This window comes from Schistocerca serialis, chromosome 8, assembly GCF_023864345.2.
Source record: "Schistocerca serialis cubense isolate TAMUIC-IGC-003099 chromosome 8, iqSchSeri2.2, whole genome shotgun sequence".
Classification (NCBI taxonomy): Eukaryota; Metazoa; Arthropoda; class Insecta; order Orthoptera; family Acrididae; genus Schistocerca; species Schistocerca serialis.
Window position 1 is genome coordinate 519,841,375 of NC_064645.1, and position 26,331 is coordinate 519,867,705.

At 38.0% G+C, this 26,331-nt stretch overlaps 1 protein-coding gene across 1 annotated transcript in view; it reads right to left on the reverse strand.

Annotated features, from left to right (window-relative positions):
- Positions 1-26,331, reverse strand: part of LOC126416273 (uncharacterized) — a 103,513-nt gene that overhangs the window by 69,729 nt on the left and 7,453 nt on the right. The window contains exons 2-3 of the mRNA XM_050083910.1: positions 25,908-26,138; positions 6,846-6,968 (exon numbers count right to left, since the gene is read on the reverse strand). Of these exons, the coding sequence (XP_049939867.1) occupies positions 6,846-6,968; positions 25,908-26,138 (354 nt within the window). The remainder of the gene's footprint in view (positions 1-6,845; positions 6,969-25,907; positions 26,139-26,331) is intronic.

Genomic DNA, 26,331 nt, shown 5'->3' on the forward strand with positions numbered 1-26,331 from the left:
AATTTACATTTTACTACTGCAGCTGAGAGGCATTGGTCTCCATCCACCCAACACTTCCCTACTTTACTTCTTGAGCCATGCTGTCTTGCTTTCCTTGCTCTATGTTAGCACAACTGCAGAGCATTCATGCAAATTTCATAATGATTTTTGTTTACAACAATTCTAACTTGATCATTTCTGCCACAGCATCTCAATTTCAGACTGTATTATTTTCTCTCTTTGGTACACCATAGTATTTGTAACAATTAAGTGTAACTCACATAGCTAGCCATCAATTCAGTACCCAATCCCACGATTTAGTTGTTGAAAGGTGCAGAGCAAATAAAATACAATGTTTACTTTGTGAGCTATAAAAAAAAGTGCTTAACATCTAAAAGTTTATATAAAAATAGAATATATGTGTAAGGTAGGTTGACATAGCAACATATCAAATGTGTATAGTGTTATTTTTTTAATTTTTTATTTATTTATTTATTTTTTTACTTTACTTGTGCCTATGTATGTGTGTTATTACATTCACATAGAGTTACAATAAAATTAAGATAAAAATCACAGCAGGTTATGGCCCCAGAGCAATAAGAAAATAGAAAAGCTAAAAATAGAAGGCATGAATAAGGAAGAAAAGCAGTTAAAGATGTTTCAAGAAAACGAAGAATTTTGTGATATACACGTGCTTAAAGATAGTAGTACATTCAATCTGTGGGATGTTGAAATTCGAATATTATTTAATGCGCAAGACCTGTGTGATACTGTGGATGGAACTGAAACACTGGAAATCTGCAAAACTTTAGAAAAACGGAAAAAAATGGCAGAAAATAGACACCAAGGCAAAACATTTTATAATGAGAACAATTGATAAAAAGGTAAAGCCACATGTACTGTGCTGTGAAACTTCCAAGGCAACGTATGATAAACTTAAAGCAATTTATAAAAGAGATGCATCTGAAAGAACTCAGCAGCTGCTTCAAGAATTTTATAGTTTCAAGTACGATAAAACCAGAGACATAGCTAGTAATATAAGTGCACTACAGAATATAGTATTTGAACTGAATCGTCTCCAGTCAGAAAAGATGACAGATATTTTGATCATACCCAAGATATTGTCAATTTTGCCAGAAGAATAAAAACACTTTTCTCCAGCATGGGATTCGTCATCCAGTGATGAAAAGACTATGTAAAATCTAATTGCAAGGCTTATTAGAGAAGAGGAACGACTGAAAAACAATAATCAAGAAGAGAGTATTGCCTTTGATGTTGGGTTTAACAAAAATAAAAGAAAAGATATAATTTGTAAAACTTGTGGTGGTCGTGGACATTTTGCAAGAGAATGCAAGAAGCCTGAGAAGAAAGAACACTGTTCTATATGCAAGAGAAATAATCACAAAGAAGAAGAGTGTTACTTTAAAAATAAAAGTAAAATTCAAGAACCAAAATTGAGATCTTTCAAGCCCTGTCCTCATTGCAAAAAGACTAACCAAAAAGAAGAAAATTGTTATTTTAAGAACAAAGACAGCAAAAGAATATCATTTTGCACTTTTGAAGACATAGAAGATTTAGTCACTCAAGAAAAAAGAAACAAGACATTGATGAAGAAAAGCGTAAGCTGTACTTCAAAGATCAAAAGAATGTGTGAAGGAGTTCCTAATAGTTTATGCTCAACAGAACAATTGAAGGGCTCGGAGAGATATAGTCATAAGCCACAACTTTCACGAAATTGAGTTTTTCATGTTGCGGCATTCTTAACAATGTCTTCTTCACAATGTGTTGAAAAAGTTCCGTGTTACTCCAACAGATGACAGGCTATGACGGAGTGCAGTTCTATGCTGTGCCATCTGGTGGTAATTTCAGAAGATACATAGTCACAAGCAACGGCAAAATGGCAGGTGGGTCAGGAATGTATGAAGCGTCTTCAGGTCTTCAACGCATACTTGACACAGACAGTAGTGGAAGTGAAGAGCTTTACCCTTTGGATCCTGACAGTGATGAATCTTGGCATCCATCGACCAGCAGTTCCAGCTCAGATGATGTTTTGGTAAGCATATAAAACGGTTTATTTCTGGTGATTAATTTCCTGTGGCTTGTGACTTTGTTTCTCTCAACATCGCCAACGCATCTGACAGCTATCCTGTTTATTAAGGATGAAACTTGATGAGCACATTACTGCTTAATGGTGCAATAATGTAGTTTCAAAGGCAGAAGATGTGAAAAAAATGTTTTCTCATTAATGTGATTTTAGCAAAATTTCATGTTTTGCCAAACATTTAGGCTATTTGAAGAAACTAAATGTAAGAAGTAATCCATACATTTTTGTTGGTTATGCACCAAATGGCTACAGGCTGTTTGATGCAGAAAGAAGAAATATTGTTGCGTCAAAAGATGTTGAATTTGAGCAGAAAGTGACAAAAGAAACTCTACAGAAAAATGTTGTTATTGATGAATTATCAAATGATACTAGCAATCAAGAAAATGAAATAGAAGACCATGAAAATCAAGGAGACAAAAGTCAAGAAGTACTAACATACAATGAAGATACAAGAAACTACAACCTTAGTTTGAACTGTTAGTTAGAACTAGTTTGAAAAAACCTGTAAAAAATAATTATTATGAAACAGCTTTACTTACCTATGAAGAATGTATGAGTGGTCCAGACAAAGAAAATTGGTTAAAAGTAATTGAAAAAGAAAAGAGATCTCTTCAACAGAGTGAAATATAGAAGTTGGTTAGTCCAGAGGAAGCAAAAGGGAAAGAAATCTTAACAAGCAAATGGATCTTTAAAGTCAAAGATGATGGACGATATAAGGCCAGACTAGTTATCAGAGGTTGTCAACAAGAAAAGGATATAGATTTCAAGGAATTATTCAGTCCAGTAGTAGATATACATTCTTTTACACTGTTGTTTGCGCTGGCAGCAGAGAAAAGTTTCCATATGAGAGTGTTTGATGTCAAAACAGCATTTCTCTATGGGAAACTGGATGAAGAAATTTTTATGAAGATACCTGAAGGATAAAAAGAAGTTGGAAAAATCTGTGTTTTGAAGAAAGCTCTGTATGGATTTAAACAAGCCCCATTCAGATGGAATAAAACTTTGACAGATTTCCTAAAATCAGAAGGACTAATTCAATTGAAATCAGATCAGTGCACATTTAAAGATGCAACTGAAGAAATGCACATGGCTGTACATGTTGATGATGGAATCATAATAGGAAAAGACTCGGAAAAAATTGAAAATGTACTAAAGAAACTTAAGAAGAAATTTGAAATGGTTGTGGCAGAAAATCCAGATATGTATTTAGAGATACAAATAATGAAGACAGAGGATGGAATATTTTTACACCAAGAACAGTATGCAAAGAAAGTACAAGAAAAATTCAATATGACTGACTGTAAGGCCATGAAGACTCCATTAGTTCCAGAGGGAAAGACAAATGAAGAAAATCAAGAAAATGAACTCATTGAATTTGCATCTCGTAAAGTCACAGGAAGCCTTCTTTATTTGTCATGTAAACCCAGACCAGATCTTGGATTTTGCAGTAAATTATGAGAGCCGCATCACAGAAAACCAAGAAAATGGATTACAAAAATGTAAAAAGAACTCTTAGATATCTACAAAGTTCCAAGAATTATGGTCTTTTCTATAAGAAAAAAGAAAATGAAGAAGATGACAGTATTCATCTAAATGTTTATTGTGATGCCGATTATGAACAAGATTTAAGAGACAGGAAAAGTACAAGTGCATACACAGTTCTTTACAATGGTGCTCCCATTAGTTGGTGATCCAAGAAGCAAAGTGTGACAGCTACTTCATCAACTGAAGGAGAATACATTTCAGCAGCGGAATGCATCAAAGAAATAAAACACATCAATACCATAATACAAGAGTTAACCAGGAGAAAAGTGAAAATCATTCTTTATGTAGACAATCAAAGTGCTATCCAAATGATCAAATCAGGACAGTTGGTTAGACAAAGCAAACGTATAGATGTAAAATTTCACTATGTTAGCGAACAATACACAGAAGGTTTGTTCGAGATAAAATATTGTAATACAGAAGAACAATTAGCAGACATACTGACAAAAGTTCTACAAAGATCAAAGTTTGAGAAATTTAGAAATGATATTTTTTTTAAAAAAAAAAAGCTTAACATCTAAGAGCTTATATAAAAATAAAATATATCTGTAAGGTAGGTTGACATAGGAACATATCAAGTGCGTATAGTGTTTTTTTTTCTTTACTTTACTTTGTGTCTATGTATGTGTGTTATTACATCAAAAAAAGTTACAATAAAATTAAGATAAAAGTCACAGCATTAGTGACATACTTGATACATGCAATTTTTTTAATCCAAAGCCTGTATTTTTGGGAGTTTAGCAGTTCTATGCACTGTTATGTTGCAGGATAACATTTTTGGATGATAATAAGAGAGTTTTACTTTATTTTGAAATTACTTTTTGAAATGTGCAATCTAATAATGTAAAGTAAAAAATACAGAGGTACAGAGCACTTAATATTTTAAGTAAGTTAAATTTTCAGTTTATGTACAAATAAAACTAAAACTGTACATGACTGATCGTTATGAAAAATTATGAAAATATGTAGGTGAGTGTTGAAGCCTAATATTAGTCAAGTAAAATAAAATACTAAGTTTTCAATTGAAATAAATTTATAAATCTGAATTTTAAGCAATATTCATACCATTTTGCAACAGAATACTAGTTTTTAAGACACAAGAAAGACTAAACAACTTGTAATGTGATAGAAGTTGAAAAAATATTGTAATGTGGTTAAGTACATTTTGATGAATCTTGTAACAACGGAAAGTTATAATCTGACTGTTATAAAATATATATGCACAACAGGCTGAAGCTAAGAGGGACTTGTTATTTGGAAACTAATTATACAAACAGACTGTATGTTTCTGCCATCCTCATTTATCAAATAAATCAAAGTTAAAGCCATTAGCACAAAGTTATTCACAAGAAACACTAAGACCAACACAGCCTGCTACTAACATACGTAAATATAGGAACAACAATTTTTTATGCTTTAACTTTACTGTTACCATCAGTGGAACGAGTTGCTCTGTGTTATAGGTCATAAACTATAATTACTCGCCAACTTAATGCATTGGCATTAAAATAATTATTTTTTGATTTTGGGACTGGAATGTTAAAACATTGAGAAGTAACAATGAATTTTCTTTAAAAAAGAGTACAACATATTAGCCCACAGTATTAGTCGGCCATAGTATTACTGCACGGGGAGTGAAGGCACATCAGTCAGCTTATTGAGCGATTTTATTGTGATATTTCATGAGGTCATGCTGAAACACTTAATAGTTTACCCACAACTGTCTTGAAATCAGTCACTGTTTGGTATGTTTTCCTTAGTAACCACTGTACTTGTTTACTGTAATGTCTGCAAGATACCACCACCACACAGTGCATGGTGGTGGCTACCTCGTAGCACTACTAGTCATTCCCTTTCCTGTTCCTCTTGCAAATAGAGTGAGGGAAAAACAACTGTCAATGCGCCTCTGTATGAGTCCTAAGTTCTCTCATTTTATCTTCAAGGTCCTTACAAGACATGTATGTTGGCAGGAGTAGAATCGTTCTGCAGTCAGCTTCAAAAGCCGGTTATCTAAATTTTCTCATTAATGTTCTACCGAATAGATCATCATCTTCGCTCCAGTGATTCCCACCTGAGCTCACGAAGCATCTCCATAATACGTATGTGTTGATCAGACCTAACCAGTGACAAATCTACTAGCACGCATCTGAAGTGCTTTGATGTCTTCCTTTAATATAACCTGGTGGAGACCCCCAAATACTTGAGCAGTACTCAAGAATGAGTTTCATTAATGTTCTATACTTGCCTTCCTTATAGATGTACTGCACTTTCCTTGAATTCTCCCAATACTATGAAGTCAACTCTTCACCTTTACTACTACCGACCTTACGTGCTTGTTTCATTACATATTGCTTTCCAAATGTTACATCTAGATATTTAATCAAGATTACAGTGTCAAGCAGCACATCACTAATACTATATTTGAACGTTACAGGAATATTTTTTCTCCTCATTTGCATTAACTCACACATTTCTTCATTTACAGCGAGCTATCATTCATCACATATTCTTCTACAATTACTCAACGATGACACATTCCCATATGCTACAGTATCATAAGCAAATAGTCACAGGGTGCTGCTCACCCCTAGCATTTATGTATACAGAGAACAAGAATGGTCCCATCACACTTGGCTAGGGCAATCCCAACAATATCCTTGTCTCTGATGAACATTCATCATCCATGACAGAACACTGGATCCTACTACTTAAGAAGTCTCCCAGCCACTTACATGTTTGAGAACCTATTCCATATGCTCAGACCCTTAACACTACACATTGCAGCACTGAATCAAACCCTTTCCAGAATTCTGAGAATAGGGAATCTGCCTCTTGCCTTTGATCCATTGCCCACTGTATATCATGCAAGAAAAAGATAAGCAGAGTTTCTCACAAGTAATGCTTTCCAAATCTGACTGATTTATGGACAGAAGCTTTTCTGTCTTTAGGAAATGTATTATATAAATTTTCGGAATTAGAATATCCTCAAGAATTCTGCAGCAAACAGATATTAAAGATGTTGGTCAGTCATGGTTTAAATTGTATGCTGTGAAATAAACACTTTATGGAAGCAACATGTATTTTATTGTAAAGAAAGACTGCATGAAAAAAGGAATTCATGGCACACAAAGCTGTTAACTGAATTGCAACTACTTATTATACTAAATCTCTTAAATAAGCATGAGAACATACCTACATTATTTTGAAGGTTTCTTACCTGCTTTATGTAATGTCGCATTTCATTTTGATTATCACAGTTCACAGGATTAGTCATCACCATCCGAAGTGAAAGGCACAGAGCATTCCACATCATTTTGAAGAGGTCAAGTTCCTTTTGTTCCTGTCAATAACATTGCTTTGTAATATGTCCATAAAATAACAGAGCAAGATGAGCAACTAAATGAAACAAGTAGCCTTTTTTTCCTCCCCTACAATTGCTATGTTAAGCTCCGAGATACTATGGGAAAAGACCTACACTCTGATTTCAGGTCAGAGAAAGGAAGTCAAGACGCAAATTTATCCCTATCTCAGTTTATCTATGACTGCATTCCCACGTTAAATCACAATGGAAATTTTAAATCAGTAGTTTTAGATGAGGAACCGATGGTACCTAGAAAATATTTCAGTCATGTAGGGTCTAGAATGAGCAACCAGTGTGAGACATATGTTTACAAACTGCTTATGTTTCATAGTGTATTACTTCCTTGTGCATTGTTAGTGTAGGAAGAGTAACATAAATTGCACTTGTGAGGGTTATTGTTGTTGGTGTCCAGCCAGCCACACTTGAGAGGGCTCTGCATGTACCCACAAAACAGCCAACACACTGAGCATGCGTCATCCAAGAGAAAGTTACAACTGAATCAATGTGTCACTGAGTTATTGTCACATCAGACTTTTATTCAATTTCAAGCTTTCGACAGTTTCCTCCACTGTCATCATAAGGAGATTTCGGTAGGCTCTTGGGTCTTTTACTTAATTGGCCATGAAGGTTAAACAAATCCACAGGACTTCCAATTACTATAAGATTGAGAAACAAGTACACACAGATACCCTGTCATCAGGTGATCAGCCTACAGCATTCCTTCCTTTCTTTGGAACTACAACAAATAAAATAGTCAGAGTCCATGGCAGATGTGGTGTTCAATCCATTTTCTGATCATGGAAGAAAATTACAGAGATTCTATGCCCAACAGAACACAGCCTTGTTCTCAGTTGACCTGGAATTTATAAAATACATTGTGAATGTTGTAGCAGTTACACTGGTCAGATGATATGAACAATTTCAGAACACTGCACAGAGCACCAATGCCGCTTAAAAAATGTAATTTCAACAAATCTGCATTTGAAAATGCAGCCTCGTGAACAAACACACAATTATACTTGATGAAATCGAAATATTAGTCCATACATTTACCTGCTAGGCCTCCGTTGCAAAAGAACCCACTGAGATCAGAATGTGCAGCAAAAAATTAAACTGGAATACTGGCTACACCTTTAGTGGTGCATGGAAATGGGTGCTTGATGCTGAAAGGCCACAGAGGAACCAGATGAACTACCTGCCATGTAATGAAATCAGCGTAGCTACCAATGTTCTTGAGTCACAGTCAGCAACATAATCTCTGGTAGCATGTAGAAGCTCTGTGACTTATCCTTGACACAATTCAGCCAACTTAATAAAGTACCTAATGGCCTACTGAAACCTCCTGACGACCAGGAAGGAAGTTACCGAAAATTTGAGATTGATTACAAATCTGATGCAGCAAAAACTCCATAAAGCATTTCCTCAAGAATTCTAATGGCTAATAATACATACAAAACTAATTTTCTCTATGAATCAGGAGTATACAAATTACAATGTCCCAATTGTAATGCAAGTTATGTAGGGCAAGCAGGGAGAAGTCTTGAGATTAGATTTTGTGAGCACATGGCATTAGAGAGGAGGGACAGAGTTGAAAAATCAAATTTTGCTGCCCATCTTGTTGACACTGGACATAGTCATCTTTATATGACCTCTTTAACTGAAGCTCCTGCATAGAGGGAATAAAGGCAGAGTTTTAGATCTCCTAGAAGGGATGGAGGTATTTTGTTATCAGGGATCTCTCATTGCCACGTCACTCAATGAGCAGTTGACAATGAGAAACACCCAATTTTGAAGGCCATCTCATTAACAAAAAGAAATGGGACTTTAAAATGTCCAAAGACAGATGCATAACACTTTTTTTTCCTTTATTGTATTTCAATTCCCCATCGGGGTGGGCTGGCAGCAGCTTATGCGCTGCTCTTCAGCCGAAAGACATAGAACAAACAATAGAAGACATTTAAAAAACAACAAAGGAGAAAACATGGTGAACATAGACACAAAAAAAGGGGGAACATCATGGAAGACAATAGACAAAAAAGGGGGCGACTGTAAAATGGAGATAAAAACCGTAAAAAAGTAGCACACACAAAAAATCACACTCTGGGACAATTAAAAGAAACAAGGCGCAGTATGGCCAGAGCATAAAAGTATCAATGGATGGCATAGCACATAACAAACACTGACAGTAACACTAAGTACACGGCCAGCACACAATTACGATCACACCTCTCGACGCACAGGAGAAACAGCACTAAACACAACACTGACGTGGCATGATGATCAAAACGGAGGATCTGCCAGGCTCAAGGAGATAAGGGAGAAGGGAAAAAGGGAGGGAGGGGAAGAGAGGGGGGGGGGATGGGTGGGGGGCGTGCCAGAGAGGGCCAGGTAGGGAGGGACATGGGAGGGAAAGAGGCAAGGATGGGGGCAGGGTCTCGGGGGGGGGGGGGGGGGGGGGGGAGGAAGAAAATCCGATCTAGGGAGAAGGAGGGGAGAGGAAAAAAGGGGGCCCTATGGAGGGGGGCAACAAGGCCAGGTTATAGTTGGAAGGAAGGGTATATGTCACGGCGAAGTTCATCATCCGGGAGGGGGAGGTGCTGGAAATTGCCCTGATGAAGGAGATGGAGGGTGTGGAGGTGGAGAGAGGGAGGGATACAGTGATAGAGGCGCGGCAACTGGCGGGGCGTGGAGAGGAAGGAGGAAACCAGGGGGTGGGGGGGGATCAAGCCTGCGGACAATGTAAATGATGCAGAGATGTTGGAGGAACAGGAGGAGGTGGGGGAAGGGGATGAGTTCATACAGGAGCCGTGCGGGGGAAGGAAGGCGGATACGGAAGGCAAGGCGGAGTGCATGGCATTCAAGGATTTGGAAGGCCTTGTAAAAGCGGGTGGGTGCGGAGATCCAGGCAATGCTGGCAGAACAGAGGATAGGACAAATGAGGGATTTGTAGGTGTGGAGGATTGTGGAAGCATGCAATCCCCATGTCCAACCAGACAGGAGTTTCAGGAGGTGGAGGCGGGAATGGGCTTTCTGCTGAATGGTCTGGAGGTGAGGGGTCGAGGTGAGGGGTCCAGATGAGGTGACGGTCAAGGGTGAGGCCAAGGTATCTCAGGGTGGGGGTGAGTTGGATAGGACGACCATAAAGGGTGAGGTAGAAATCACAGAGACGGAAGGAGCGGGTGGTGCGGCCTATGATGATTGCCTGGGTTTTGGAGGGGTCGAGACAGAGGAAACACTGGTTACACCAAGTGGTGAACTGCATAACACCTCGTGAGTACAGCTCTATGTGGTGATAGGCAACAGCTCATTAAATGAGAACAGAATTCATAGCTCATGAACCAAGCCATTTTCCCAGTAGCCACAGTCAGTGCATGTGTCAGTATGATTATTAACACCTAACCAAGTTACATAAGATCCCATAAAAAACAGTCATAAGATTTTACAAGTCATTTTGTACATTGCATTTCCCTTGAGATTCTAACACTGGTTTATACATGACAGCCATGTCAGTTACTTTCATAATGTCAGCCAATTTGGACGTGCAATATACCGTATTTACTCGAATCTAAGCTGCACTTTTTCTCCAGTTTTAGTAATCCAAAAAACTGCCTGCGGCTTTGAATCGAGTGCAAAGTAAGCAGAGGTTCTAAAAAATGTTGGTAGGTGCCACCACAACTAACTTCTGCCATCTAAAATACGTAGCGCTACACAGGCATGCTTTGCAGGCACAAAGATAAATACTGGCACCAAAACCTCTGCATCAGTAAATAAATTAAAAGAAAAGGTAGCAAAATGTAAACATTATGCCATGTATTCTTTTGTGTTTGCTGCTATCTCATTTAAATCCTGTATGCCTAATAAACTACAAAACTAGTGTGAAACAACAGCAAACGCACTAGAATATACATATCATGTCATGTTTATATTCGTTTTATTCTTATGCTGAATAGAAATGAAGCACGGCAACTGACTCGATTTTTAAATCTAAGATGACTCTAACTTCTGTGCAGAATGTAATGTACTAAAGAGGCGTCTGCAAAGATTTTCAAATGGGAGAAAAATTTTCGCTAAACTCTCGTTCAGAACATCTATCACACGCAGTCTATTATTTGGTTTTTGTTGATCATTATCAAAGAAAGAAGCAGTGTAATTAACAACAAATAGCAGTCTCTTGCCATTGTTTCGCTTATGAGACAATTCCTCTCTTTTTTTTATTGTAAGCTGCGGTAGCGCCCACAAAAGCAAGCCATGCCGCGAGCGGCGACAGGTCGTAAACACACATTATCAGAATGCGACAAACAATGCAAGACACAGTACAATAATGCATTTTCAGCTTAGAGTGATGTAAACACCTATAACAAAGAGAATGGCACTTATCAGATCAAAGCAAAATAAGCAATCAATTCAAACCAGATGAAGCACATGAAAAAGGAAGGGTACCGGTATAAATATGGACGGAGCACCTGACACATAGCAATGGCTACTTGGTAAAGCTTAACTGTTAAGCTTATGACTTGAACCAAACTACTGTAGCTGTATCTTCACCCATTCGACCTAAATTGTGTCTCATGTTACAGTGGACCAACTTTGTTTCGATTTGGAGGTGCGGTCTAAGACTTTTCTCTCCCCTTGAATTTCAAGTCTCAAATTTCAGGTGCGGCTTAGATTCGGGAAATTTTTTTCCCTTGATTTCGAGTCTCATTTTTCAGGTGTGGCTTGGATTTGAGTAAATACAGTACGTCCATAATCTACAACTTTTTTAAAAATATTAGTACTGGTTTTAGTTTTTATAAAAGAAAATGTTGTTTAGTATTTTAATTTGTGTCACCTACAAATTGAGTTTTTCTTTTGTTCTAACATAATCTCTGGACATGTTTTAGAAGAAATTTTATTACTTTTTACCTCTCAAGGAGGGTGCAAATTACTACTGACATCACACACGAAGGTTAACTGCATATAAATGTAAGCAGCAATCTCAGTTTAACTGATGTTTGTTATCTGCAATGTCAAGTGGTATCATGTGCTATTATATTTACAAAAAGTCATCATAACTTGAATATAATGGTACGCACATTTACGTTGTACAAGGTGATATATTTGTGATATGGTTTACATTTGCAGTTTAATGCCTTGTTCTCATTATCTGCAACAAATAGATTAAAATCCACGCTAATGCTGCCCTTCCTCCTATCAAGGATTTCCTCAAGAATGTCTCAGTGAAAAACATTGTTAAGAACTATAACTGTCTGCTAAATGAAACCTACAAGTCAACTTGCTGAAATATCACTTACAAGAACACTGGACAGAAAATCAGTCAGTCCTAGGAGACATGACACTAATACCACTTAACGCAACATCTAGCCTTGGTAATGGCTTCTGTTATGTGAGAAAGAGATTCCACAAGTTTCTTCAGGTATTCCACATCCAGATAAAGTCGCTCACTGATGTTTAGATCCAGACCTGAGGGAATGCTTACTGCTTTTTTCACACACTGTCCACAATAGTTCCAAGTATTTTCAATGGTATGGACATTGGATGATTTAGTGTGACAGTAAAGGTGTGAAAGGGTGCCTGAGTGTTTGTCAAACCAGGAACATGTATGTGCTGCCTTTTGAATATGGTTGTTGTCATCTTGGAAGATGGGCCTATCTGTAACATACTCATAATGAACATGTAGAAAAAAGAAAAATACTTGGCCACTGAGAATACTGAAACCAACGTTCTGATTCAACTTGATATATGTTTGCAGGGTCCATGTTGACTGGCATGGAGAAGAATATTCTGTCAAGGTACATCATTATGTCTGAAGTCAGAATATGTTGCAGATTTTACAACAAATTCAGGTCAAGGATACTGGACAATAGTTTTGTGGATTGCTTCTGTTACCCTTCTTGCAGACATGTGACACCTGTTCTTTCTCCCAACTAAGGGGCATGGTTTCTTGTTTAAGGAAACTACAATAGACTGTAGTTAGAAGAGGCGTTATCTTGGCCACAAATTCAGTATAGAATCTGACAGCAATTCCATTGGGCCCTGCGGCTTTGTTCAATTTTAACCATTTCAGCTTTTCCTCAACACCACTGACACCAATATGAATGTCACTCATCTTTTCAGTGGCTCCTTTGGGACGGAACATTTGAAAACACAGTTAAGTATTTCTGCTTTTGGTCTGCTACCCTCAATTACAGTTTTCACATCGACTGTGAGTGACTGGACACCAATTTTGGTGCCACTAATATCCTTCACATACAACCAAAATTTCTCTGAGTTTTGTGAGAGACCTTTTGCCAGTATTCCGCTACATCAGTCTTGCCAGCAATTGTTCTTTTTCTACCCGAACATGTTATTTCATTCAGCATCTCTGTACCTATAGCCCAGTGCTTCGTTTTATACCTATTATGCAGTACTCCATTTCTTGAGAAGTTTCTTTACAGAAAGTATACCATGGAGAGCCCCTCCCATCATGAACTGTTCTACTGAGTACGTATCTATCCAGTGCGTGGTCAACTATTCTTTTAGACTTGAGCCATAATTCATCTGAACGCCCCTATGCTGAATTAAAAGTATCATGTTCCACACTGAGATACGACACTAATACTCCTTCATCTAGTCTACTGAACATTATAAATATTTCTACTTGTGTTATACTTGAGTCAGCTTAAAGTGATCCCTGATAGTTGCAGTGGACTGGGTGCGGCAGCTTTGCAGGACTACCTCAACCAATAACGTAATGTGATTTCGTAACCATCTCTATGGCAATGCTTCAGTGTTGTCAAAGCTCTATAGATGGCTACTGTTTCCACCTGCAGCCATTAGTGCTTTGCAGCTGGAAGTATGCAACAGCACTGTGAGCTGTCAGGAGTTTTCTCAGACTGTCTTGACTATGGTTACCCTTTGTACTTGGGTAATCACTGCTGCTACAACTGCCTCATGGTCACTGATACCAGTTTCGAAGTGAACATTGTCAAAGAGGTTTTGTCTATCTGCTGCCATTAGATCTAATATACTTCCTTCACGGGCGGGGAGGGGGGGGGGGGGTTATGAACTCTGTTTTAGGCAGTTTGTAGAGAAGGCATATAGTAGTGTTCCACAGGCTACCTTGCCACACCCACTACTAACAAAATTGTAGTTATCCCAATTGACTTTGGATGATTAAAGTCACCCCGACAATTACAGTATGATTGGACAATTTATGTACAAGCGAAATGAGAATACATTGTATATCTCCTCCCCTCTCCCTTGAAAGAATTCATCATAAGTGAGTTCAGCAATCTCAGTGTAGCCTTAAAATTAGAGATGATAATATTTTAATTTCATATAACAATTCAAATCTAGAAATGTGAGTACAGGTGCAACATCACCATTTGGTGACTATGGTTGGCGCCATAGAATGGTGATGGCGGCTCTGTTGCAAGGGCAGGTGAAGCTAGTTTGAAAGACAGTTTTAACAAGTCAGCAGCTGAAACCCTTGCATGACAAGAATTAGAACACAACATGAAAGTAATTAATACATGTTTACACATCAGTTTTAAAATTAATGGTTCAAATGGCTCTGAGCACTATGGGGCTCAACATCTTAGGTCATAAGTCCCCTAGAACTTAGAACTACTTAAACCTAACTAACCTAAGGACATCACACACACCCATGCCCGAGGCAGGATTCGAACCTGCGACCATAGCAGTCCCGCGGTTCCGGACTGCAGCGCCAGAACCGCTAGACCACTTTAAAATTAATCAAAGAAGTGAATGACTGATTTCTAGTGTTATTAGAGGATGTAACAAACCCAATGGGATTTGTAACAGAATAGGAATTACACATGATGTGGCATACAATAATAATAGTTATTATTATTATTATTATTATTACTATTATTATTACAGTAATATGATTACTGTATTTGTTTTTTCAGTTTTTTTGTTTTTTAATGTGCATTAGTGAGAATTTATACTCACTAAGAGAAAAACTTTAAAGCATATATCAGTGACAAGGTTGAATCCAATAACTTGGGAGTCAAATTTAAAGGGACTTGACCATAATATTTATTAAGTTACTATACAAGAAAATGTGGTGCCAATGTGCTTATAAATACTGTCATCAGCTTCTTACAATTCCAAGAAATGCGCAACTCTTAAAATATTGTAGATAAAGCTTTTTATATTTTCCACTAAAACCCCAAGAAAGATGACAATGAACAGCAATTTTATAATTCACATTCATAATTCTCTGGAAATTATTGATCTCTGTGACTCTCACTACACGAGTTTTTCATGTTTACATGATATCACAATGCCTCAAATGGGTGAAGATATACTTACTACGAGAACATGACTTTCACCATTTCATCCTACTTTCTCTGGCTTTATCAACTGTTATTTTCCCTCCTGAAGGCCACACTACTTTTTTCCCTTTATGTTAATTCCTTATGGCTGTATATGACACTACTTTTTTCCTTCAAATTCATTCTTTGTCTCTTCCTTTTCTCAGTTCAGGAGGAAGAATAGGAATATGTTTATGTTTCTTTTGTTCGTTTGACAAATGTACAACAGTAAAAACACATTGAGACTGTATGTAACTTACATGAAAACTGACTAGTCTGTAATAACAAATTAGATTTTTACAATAAAGAAGTACAACATTACATCATTTAAGTTCATTACATTAGCATCACTTTATTTTGTGTATTTCATTATGTGACAGTTCCTTTTTTAAGCAAATGAATATTACAGATATATTTCAATTATTTGGGATCTTTAATGTGTCCGGTTCCAAGAGGATGACCATCAAGTCTGTGAAATGTTACTTCATTTGGTAACAACAGTAACATCTCCTCTCAGTGTTTCTTTAATCTGTGAGATGCAAATGTGTAACATTTCAAACAAAAAGGTACAATACATTCAATACATTAGTTTATTACATTGTCTACAGGATATTTTAAGCTTTACATCAGACATCTTTGAGTTTTTACTCTGGATCATATTTTATTTATTTCCTCTTACTACACCATTCAGTCATGCCTTGTGGGGGAAACAAAAAAGAAAGTAGCATCTTGGACTTCAACATTTAACTGACATTCTTCATTTTCTTTTTAACGTGTTTATCTCATGGTAAAAACCTTGCAAAATTAGTTACACAAACAATACAATTTAGATCAAGCAGTTCTTATTTTATGGAGACTGTAAGTCTTTACAATTTAGTTAGTTATTCTATTACTACATGCAATTATAAGTTTTAATGTGTCATTGACCAAGAGAAAACATGGAAAGTGATGGCTGTCAGGGAGGCATCAGCTTTCCATGCAGTAAAGGGTATTGTGTCTTGATTCAATCAGGAATCTCAGATTGGATATGGGTGTATCTTGAGTAATAGGCGTCCAAGCCCATCAGATGGCAATATGTTCAAAGCTTGTACAAGTATCAATAATATACATAAATAATATCTTCCTGAAAGGGACAAAGAATTATAATTCAATATTTTTGTCAGCAGGCAAAGGTGCTTGCACTCCACAATACTTTCCCTATCTAAATTAAACTGGCATTGTGGTGGGTTCAATGTAGCACAAGTTTTATTTAAAAATTCCGTTCACATGCCCTTCTGAGTCAATCAGTACTGACCGACCACAGAGTTCTACTCTGCCAGTGGCGTCATTGGGTGTGGTATGGAGGTGTGTGAGGTCAGTATACCTCTTCCTCGATCACTGTCAGCTGTCATGCCCTGGTGCCACTATTACACAGTCATGTAACACTGCAATTAGTTTCATGAGGCTGGTGTCCCCATTGCAATCTTTCCACCAAGAAAACTCCCTGACAGTATCAGGAGTCAAACTCAGGTCTTCCTCTTTTGATTTGTTTCATCGCATAAATATTTACAAGATAAAAGCATTCATTTTTACTTTTGTTGTATGTCAACAATATTGTCTGATGGGCACCGATTGTTAGATCCATGACAGTTGCACCCAGCTGGTGTAACTTCAATAGCTTATATGTAATGTTTCATCATGCTCTGCGTCACACTTCGTGATTCACGTGCATAGATATTCAGCACAGACTGCACGTCATCATGAAGAACTTCCTCTCAACACTGTCAGCAGAAGTGACTTAAGTATCTATGTCCACACAAAGCAAGTAATCACTCACAGTCTTAAGCATGTGTAGAGTTTATATTCTTTTCTCACTGAACCCATCTGCATGCTGTCCATCCATAAGTGTTTTACTTAACTAAAACTTTCATGTTCATATCGCCAATCAGTGGGTACAAATCGTACTGACTCATATTGCATCATCACAGTACAACATGTTAGAGTGCTATCTCAGATGACACATGAAATCAGAACAACTAGTTAATGCAATGTGTAAAATACTATTAAAACACTTCTTTGGACACACCCTTGCCTGGCAAAGGTGCACATGTATGGTTTGTGTACTGAATTCAGGGAGATCCTGAGTGCACCAAAACTCATACTCATTTCAATCTACCCCTACACACTCAAACCAGGTCTCAATGTAATTTTTATTTCAAAACAAGGATAGATGGTAAATTTGCAATGAAACCTGAATTTAAAATAAATTACTCCACCTAACTCAGCGAGTGAGATGGCGCAGTGGTTAGCACATTGGACTCACATTTGGGAGGATGATGGTTCAAATCTGCATCTGATCATCCTTCCTTAGGTTTTCCGTGATTTTGCTAGATCACTCCAGACAAGTGCCAGGATGATTCCTTTGAAAAGGATACGACTGATTTCCTTCACCAACCCTGTGAAATTCTGAGCTTGTGCCCCATCTCTAATGACATCAACATTGACAGGATATTACACCCTAATCTTACCACCTTCTTTCTTCCACATAACCTATTCTAAAAGTTCAGCTGAAAAACATTTGAAATTCAGCTAGATCCTGGCTTATATTACTAAACAAGTAAATGAAATCTATGGAATACACACGAAGTTAAGAGTTCCTTTAACAAATAATAAATAAGTTCCTTCCTGTACAACTGTATGAGTGTACAAATTGAGTCATCTTTAAAACATCACTGAATGTAATTTTGATATTAATGCAATGCCTAATTCTAAACACATGTGGAATCCAAAAGCATATTTCATGCTAAGCGCACAAAAAATCTTTTCACCAGCTGTACCAAAAATTATTTTCGCAAGCACACACACACACACACACACACACACACACACACACACAAACACAAACACACACCCCCGCCCGCGCACTTGTTTCTGTTCTGACTAACATAAGCATATTCTGAATTTAGATTACTTCCAGAAATCATCATACACACAATACAGACCTCTTAACAACAGGATTAACAACTACATGTTGTATGGAAATATGTCAGATTATCTCCATTGTGGAAAAAGTGTTGGTTAGCACGTCAACATTTACACACATCACTCAAAGTTAAGATCAGTTAATTCAATTGCTTAATAATAAGCATAAACCATATCAAATAATATAACAATAATTCTGTTGCTCCTTTTCTGAAAGTAACAACTTTTATTAACTTAAAACTATATTACAGTAATCACATCTATTTCTCAACTGACCTACACACATTTTTACAAATTATCATAGAAAGTACCTTTTGATATCCTGGCACAATAGACTCTCTTAATGCTTTGCTCTCAGAAAAGGCCGGTACTTAGGATACAGTATTAAGTATCCCAAGCGTGAAGTACCCTCAATCTCAAACTGTCCTTTTTATAGCATTAGTTGCCACTTCTTATTACTTGCATGCTGGAGAGATGATTGAGGACAATTCCTAATGAGCATTCCATTTCTAAATTAATTTTCTACGTCTGTTTTAGCTTAGAATCAAAATATTTCTTTCTCTGAGCAGAGTTATTAGAACTTGTGTAATGTTCTCCTCCATTGAAATATCAGTCCTAGAAACTTTAGGAGGAGTGTTAAACAGTAATTGCCTGGGTATGTAATTTGTAGCTGTATGCAATAGGTTGCTGACCATTCATCCAAATGTTTTAAGGTAATTTATCTAATTCATTTTATTAGTGGAACCATAAGTTCTTTTGAACCTATAGTTTCTGCACACCGTCTAAATGGGATTAGCCTCCTCATGGTATTTTGAGGTAAGTGGCTCATTCTGTAACCTTGTAAAAAATTTCTCCAGTGTTTATTGGCAAAATTAGCTGCATTTTCAAACAAAATGGATAAGCACACCAATGCTACCAAGTGTGGAGTCCGCAGCTCGTGGTCTTGCGGTAGCGTTCTCGCTTCTCGCGCACGGGGTCCCGGGTTCGATTCCCGGCGGGGCCAGGGATTTTCTCTGCCTCGTGATGACTGGGTGTTGTGTGTCTTTCATCATCATTTCATCCCCATCGACACGCAAGTCGCCGAAGTGGCGTCAACTCAAAAGACTTGCACCAGGCGAACGGTCTACCCGACGGGAGGCCCTAGCCACACAGCATTTCCATTTTTACCAAGTGTGGAACACTAATGTACAAAATTTTAAGTTCCCGGCCAATTAGTTCCAGAATTATGGCTTGTGAAAGAAGGTGGCGTGACCCGGAAATTGCAACCCGCATCTGGCAATCTATCTTCAGACCCAACTTCAGGTCTTAATAACTTTGGAACTATTCCGCACAGTCCAGTGAAATTTTTACAACCCAGTAACATCCACTTATGGAACACACTCTATGAATCAAAACACCAACAACATGTTTCTGAGGGAAAACAAAAAATTCCAAAATGTGATTAAAAAATGTAACACATTAAAAGGTACATATTGTAGGTGCCCTCTATGCCAAATGTAATTCACTCAAAAAGGGTATAAATTTTTTTGTGGTAAGCTTAATGTGGCCAAAACACACACAGAATTCATCTTGTCCATATCAGTCACACAAACAGAGTTACATGTACACGAAAATACAAATATTTGAAAAATTACCTGAAAAACATGGATTTTCTAAGTATGGTAGCACAAAAGGGGCAAGTGGTATCCAAGCCGAATTTCACACACTGCGTAAGTAGATCATAATGATATATATCTCAAAATTTCAGCATGTTATTGCAAGACATTTGTGTACAATGGAAGTTGACAGATGTATTTGGTGATGTGGCCATTGTTCCACAACACAATTTTGTAAAAACGTATCGTAAACTGTTCTGCCTCTTCTTATCCTCTGCTACAACTGTTTAATCACTAAGCAACAACATATAGACAGATTAACACAACCTATCATTAACATATACTGCACCTTAACTGCTAAAAACCAGTCGACTGTGCTTCAAACAGAAGTTCTCCCACACTTTAGCTACTGTACTCTGTGCACTGAGTGGCAAATTGTACTGTCTTCCTGACACTGTTGTGGGAACTGGAACTGTCATAAGAATATGTTCAAAAGGAATCCAACACCTGTCTGCCAAATGTGGCCAATGAAATGATCTTGCTGGTCCTGCTGGTGCCATGAAGTTCACAAATACATCACCTTCTACTTCACAGCACTCAGCAACACACCATTCGTCATCATAAAAAGCAATAACATAGCAACCTGGTTGTATGTTGCTGCTTATGCTTCTGAATCCTGAGTCAGACACACTGTGAAGACACATGTTGTGCATGAACCTATAGTTATAACCGGACAGTCTGCTCATCTGCACATTGTCAGAGTCCGCTGGAGAGAAGTGATGATGGCTCCTTGTGCCTGCAACAGTTTTAACGTGTTCTAGTCTGCTTTTTAGCAACTCTTTGACTGATTTCACCTCATCTTTCGAAACATAGAATGGGTGTATGCCAGAGATATTTTTCTGTACCCAGGTAAACAATCGAAGAGGTGTTAGAATGTGACCTGTAGGGTGCTGCAGACTACATCTACATGATTACTCTGCAATTCACATTTAAGTGCGTGGCAGAGGGTTCATCGAACCACAATCATACTATCTCTCTACCATTCCACTCCCAAACAGCACGCGGGAAAAACGTACACCTAAACCTTTCTGTTCGAGCTCTGATTTCTCTTATTTTATTTTGATGATCATTCCTACCTATGTAGCTTGGGCTCAACAAAATATTTTCGCATTAGGAAAAGAAAGTTGGTGACTGAAATTTCGTAAATAGATCTCGCCGCGACAAAAATGTCTTTGCTTTAATGGCTTCCATCCCAACTCGCATATCATATCTACCACACTCCCTCCCCTGTTACGTGATAATACAAAACGAGCTGCACTTTTTTGCACCCTTTCGATGTCCTCCGACAATCCACAGAGGATGAACGAGTGTAGTGTAAGCTGTCTCTTTAGTGGACTTGTTGCATCTTCTAAGTGTCCTGCCAATGAAACGCAACCTTTGGCTCGCCTTCCCCACAATATTATCTATGTGGTCTTTCCAACTGAAGTTGTTCGTAATTTTAACACCCAGGTACTTAGTTGAATTGACAGCCTTGAGAATTGTACTATTTATCGAGTAATCGAATTCCAACGGATTTCTTTTGGAACTCATGTGGATCACCTCACACTTTTCGTTATTTAGCGTCAACTGCCAACTGCCACACCATACAGCAATCTTTTCTAAATCACTTTGCAACTGATACTGGTCTTCGAATGGCCTTACTAGACGGTAAATTACAGCATCATCTGCGAACAACCTAAGAGAACTGCTCAGATTGTCACCCAGGTCATTTATATAGATCAGGAACAGCAGAGGTCCCAGGACACTTCCCTGGGGAACACCTGATATCACTTCACTTTTACTCAATGATTTGCCGTCTATTACTAAGAACTGTGACATTCCTGACAGGAAATCACGAATCCAGTCACACAACTGAGACGATACCCCATAGGCCCGCAGCTTGATTAGAAGTCGCTTGTGAGGAACGGTGTCAAAAGCTTTCCGGAAATCTAGAAATACGGAATCAACTTGAGATCCCCTGTCGATAGCGGCCATTACTTTGTGCGAATAAAGAGCTAGCTGCGTTGCACAAGAACGATGTTTTCTGAAACCATGCTGAGTACGTATCAATAGATCGTTCCTTCCGAGGTGATTCATAATGTCTGAATGCAGTATATGCTCCAAAACCCTACTGCAAACCAACGTCAATGATGTAGGTCTGTAGTTCGATGGATTACTCCTACTACCCTTCTTAAACACTGGTGCGACTTGCGTAATTTTCTAATCTGTAGATACAGATCTATCGGTGAGCGAGCGGTTGTATATGATTGCTAAGTAGGGAGCTATTGTATCAGCGTAATCTGAAAGGAACCTAATCGGTATACAATCTGGACCTGAAGACTTGCCCGTATCAAGTGATTTGAGTTGCTTCGCAACCCCTCATGTATCTACTTCTAAGAAACTCATGCTAGCAGCTGTTCGTGTTGCCATGCACTTAATGGTAGCACCAATACCATCACATACATTATTACCACATTGGGACAACAGTTGAGCAACTCTCCAGCCATTTGCGATTTACTATAGAGGTGAATCAGGCGATGTGTCTGTCATGAACCTGTGCATTTTTAGTGACTGTTTAATTCATGATGCCATTGCAGTTCATGCCCACATTCGCACTGTCATGGCATATGTGAAAAACAAGCTGCCTCACATACATTTTGCGAAATACTTCAGTGATGGGACAGGTAAATGTAAAAATCTCAAAAATTTATGCATGCATTACCATGATTTTCAGATTCACGCAGAATTGCAAGGTTCGCAGGAGAACTTCTGTAAAGTTTGGAAGGTAGGAGACGAGGTACTGGCAGAAGTAAAGCTGTGAGTACCGGGCGTGAGTCGTGCTTCGGTAGCTCAGTTGGTAGAGCACTTGCCCGCGAAAGGCAAAGGTCCCGAGTTCGAGTCTCGGTCGGGCACACAGTTTTAATCTGCCAGGAAGTTTCATATCAGCGCACACTCCGCTGCAGAGTGAAAATCTCATTCTGGAAACATCCCCCAGGCTGTGGCTAAGCCATGTCTCCGCAATATCCTTTCTTTCAGGAGTGCCAGTTCTGCAAGGTTCGCAGGAGAACTTCCGTAGAGTTTGGAAGGTAGGAGACGAGGTACTGGCAGAAGTAAAGGAAAAGACAGATTGCTATTTACTGTAAAGATGACAAGTTAAATTACACACGGGCACAACAAAAAGACACTTACACAATTGCTTTCAGCCACAGCCTCCATTGGGAAAGGAAACACACATTCATTCATTCATTCATTTATACAAGCAAGCACACCTCACACACAATGATTGCCATCTCTGGATCCCACCCCTCCTTTCACAATGATGATTGTAAGTAGTTTGGGCTTTTCAGAAATTTCATTATTAACTAGCAGGAAACCATATGAAAGGAAATTGTAATCATCAGACTCCAAGCTTGTTAGTGAATTGCAAACTTTTGCAAGTTATGTTGTTGAGGTGGTCACTACTCCTGAAAGAATAAGATTTTGGAATAAATCATGTAAAGGAGAGAATAATATGGTAGAAGATGCTCTGTCCAGCCTTCCTAAAGGATTAGAAGACATAACAAAAAGTTCTTTTAACGTAAAATGCAACCCATAAGAAATATTGTCTTGATATGTGTGAGAAAATGTCAAAACTGTAAGATGCAGTTCTGGAGGGGTATGGTGTGAAACAACAGATGCAACAAGCTCTTTCCACAAAACTTGTAGACCATTATGTGATGTGTAACAATGCACTGTTTCACTGAAGCAATCCAGAATCTCAAATTAATATGGTATACGAATTACATTCAGTGTCATTAAGTGTGGATAGAAAATTGGATTATATTTCACTTTCCAGACATGAGATAGAGTGCAACACTTATTTAAAACCTGATCTGTTTGTTAAAAAACGTAACTATTGAACAAAAACTGTAAGTGTGAGCTGTATGCTATACTGCTTAGTCAACAGAAACAGTGGTACAGGCTGTTGGGGTGGGACCCATAGGGAGAAATTTTTGTGGTTGGACCATTGACGAGGGATTACATGCTTTTCTGACTTGGTACAGAGAGACGGAGCTGGAGTCCATTGTGGTGGAGATGGTGTGGGAGTGGGTGAGGGAGGGTGTTAGATTGTTGTGGGATGGGGTGGGGGCTGGATGGGAGAAGGGATGCTACTTCCACTCTACGTGATAGTTGCAATCTGGTCTGAGCTGCTGGAAATGGCTGTCACAAGAGTGTGAGGTATTCTTGCTTGCATGAATGAATGAATGACAGTGTGTGTGTGTGTGTGTGTGTGTGTGTGTGTGTGTGTGTGTGTGTGTGTGTGTAAATGTCTTTTTGTTGTACCTGTCTGCAACTTATCACATTAACTTTACAGTAAGTAGCAGTCTATCTTTCCCTTATACTACTGATACTCCATCCTGGAGTTTCCATTGTTTAAATAAACGAATTAGCAAACTTAAACACCATTTGAGGAACTGACACAAATAAATGTTTTAAAAAAGAAGTCTGGTAGCAGAAATGCAATAGGAAAAAATTCAATAGGGCTCAGTGTATGGATCAGATGACACCATGGATCAGCTTTTTAAATATGCAGAGAAGAAAATTGGCAGGCAGCATCACAATCATCAACTGCGGGGAGAGAACGAAAATTGGGAAAATGCTGACTAGGAGAAGACAACACAACAACAAAAACAACAATCCCAGGTTGACTTATCAGATTAATAAATGGACCAACAGCAGTAATGTCAAACTGAGTCTGGTGGAGCAATTAGCAGTTATTTTAAAATGTGTACTACAATTAGCAGTTATTTTAAAATGTGTACTATCACATCAATTTTTATTACTATATTATTACTGTTGTTATTGTTTTACTGTTCTTGTATCCGACTTATCACTCACCTTCTTGCTTCCCAGTACAATGTTGTTTAGTAATCGGAATTGCAATCACTTGATTTTGTACACTTATAAATGTTCTTTGTTCACAGTTGAACCAATCTTGTGAAACAGAAAACATACTTGAGATGACAGGTGGGTGGCTAATCAGTCATGTCCAGTAGTCTAGCGGAATATGGCTATTGCTTCTCTTCCTGGTTCGTTAGGTACTACTGAGTCATCCATGAGGTTTTACCAGATCTTCCATTAGATGAAATTTCAATTGATCTTTCAATTCTTCTTGAAATATGTTAGTAAAACTGCATTTCAACATGAAATGCAACATGTTACTTTTTCCAGTCTGTTTAATTTTTGTGCCATTTTGGGTAGAAAACACCCATGATGCTAGAGGTAGTTGTACAGGGCAAAAACTTTAGGGAAGACAGACAATGGAACACATCCAGTAAATAATTGAGGATGTTGGGTGCAAGTGCTACCTGAGATGAAGAGGTTGGACAAGAGAGGAATTTGCGACAAATTGTATCAATCCAATCAGATAGGGGGTTGGGGGGGGGGGGGGGGAGGGGGGGGGACAAGGGACTCTGTTGGGTCTCATAAACTACACAGTGAGATTGTTCAAAATATTCATTGATAAAAAATGTCAAGGAGAGTGTATACTGTAACACCACTGCTATGTCATCACCAAACCTGTTGTCAATGATATGTAGGAAGTCCATCAAAAGTATTTTTGTAAAAAGCAGACAAGATCTAAACTGACCAATAAGTCTGTTGGTGAAATCAGCAAAATTTCATAGGTGAAGCAGACACTAGTCTACAATACGCCTGAGTGAAGACATTTAGTTAATCACCAAATGATAGGTGGCTGCACCATCACTCAGGTCCTGAAGACATGCCTTCTTTGTGAACATTAGGTGATCTGTACAATCAAAAAAAGTGTGCCTTTACGACCTACTGTGAGTAACACTGGTGCAGTAACTTCTTATTTGACCTAACACTTTGTGTCTTCATCACTACTCCTATACACCTGCACGTGGCCAGAAAATTGCCAAAGGAAGTTACTGACACCTAGCAGTTCTGTCAAAATTTAGTAGAATCCTCAATAAACTAGGAAACTTTCATATATATGGTGTTACCTTGCAGCAGTTTGACAATGCCGTTGCCACTTCATGGAATTTCTTATTCATATAAGAAAGACAACCTGTCTCTCGAGCTAAAGTTTGACCATACGCATTTCCATTTATTAGGGAAGAAATCAAGTTCACAGCATAAATCAATGTTTGAAAGTTTTCATGTTGTATGTTACTGAGAATTGTGTAAATCCTTCTGAAGATCTTTCTATTTGTTAGCACAACCTGATTTCCAACCTGAAAAAAAAAGAAAAAAATATCGAATAAAAATTCTCACATACAAGATTATTATTTATAAAAAGTTAATGTGCCGAAAAGACCAACCTCCAAGGTCATTTGTGAATAGGTTATAAGAAAAAAATAAAGACACATATGAAACGTGTGGAAAATTTCTGTATGTAAACTACAAGCACATTAAATAGTTCTACAC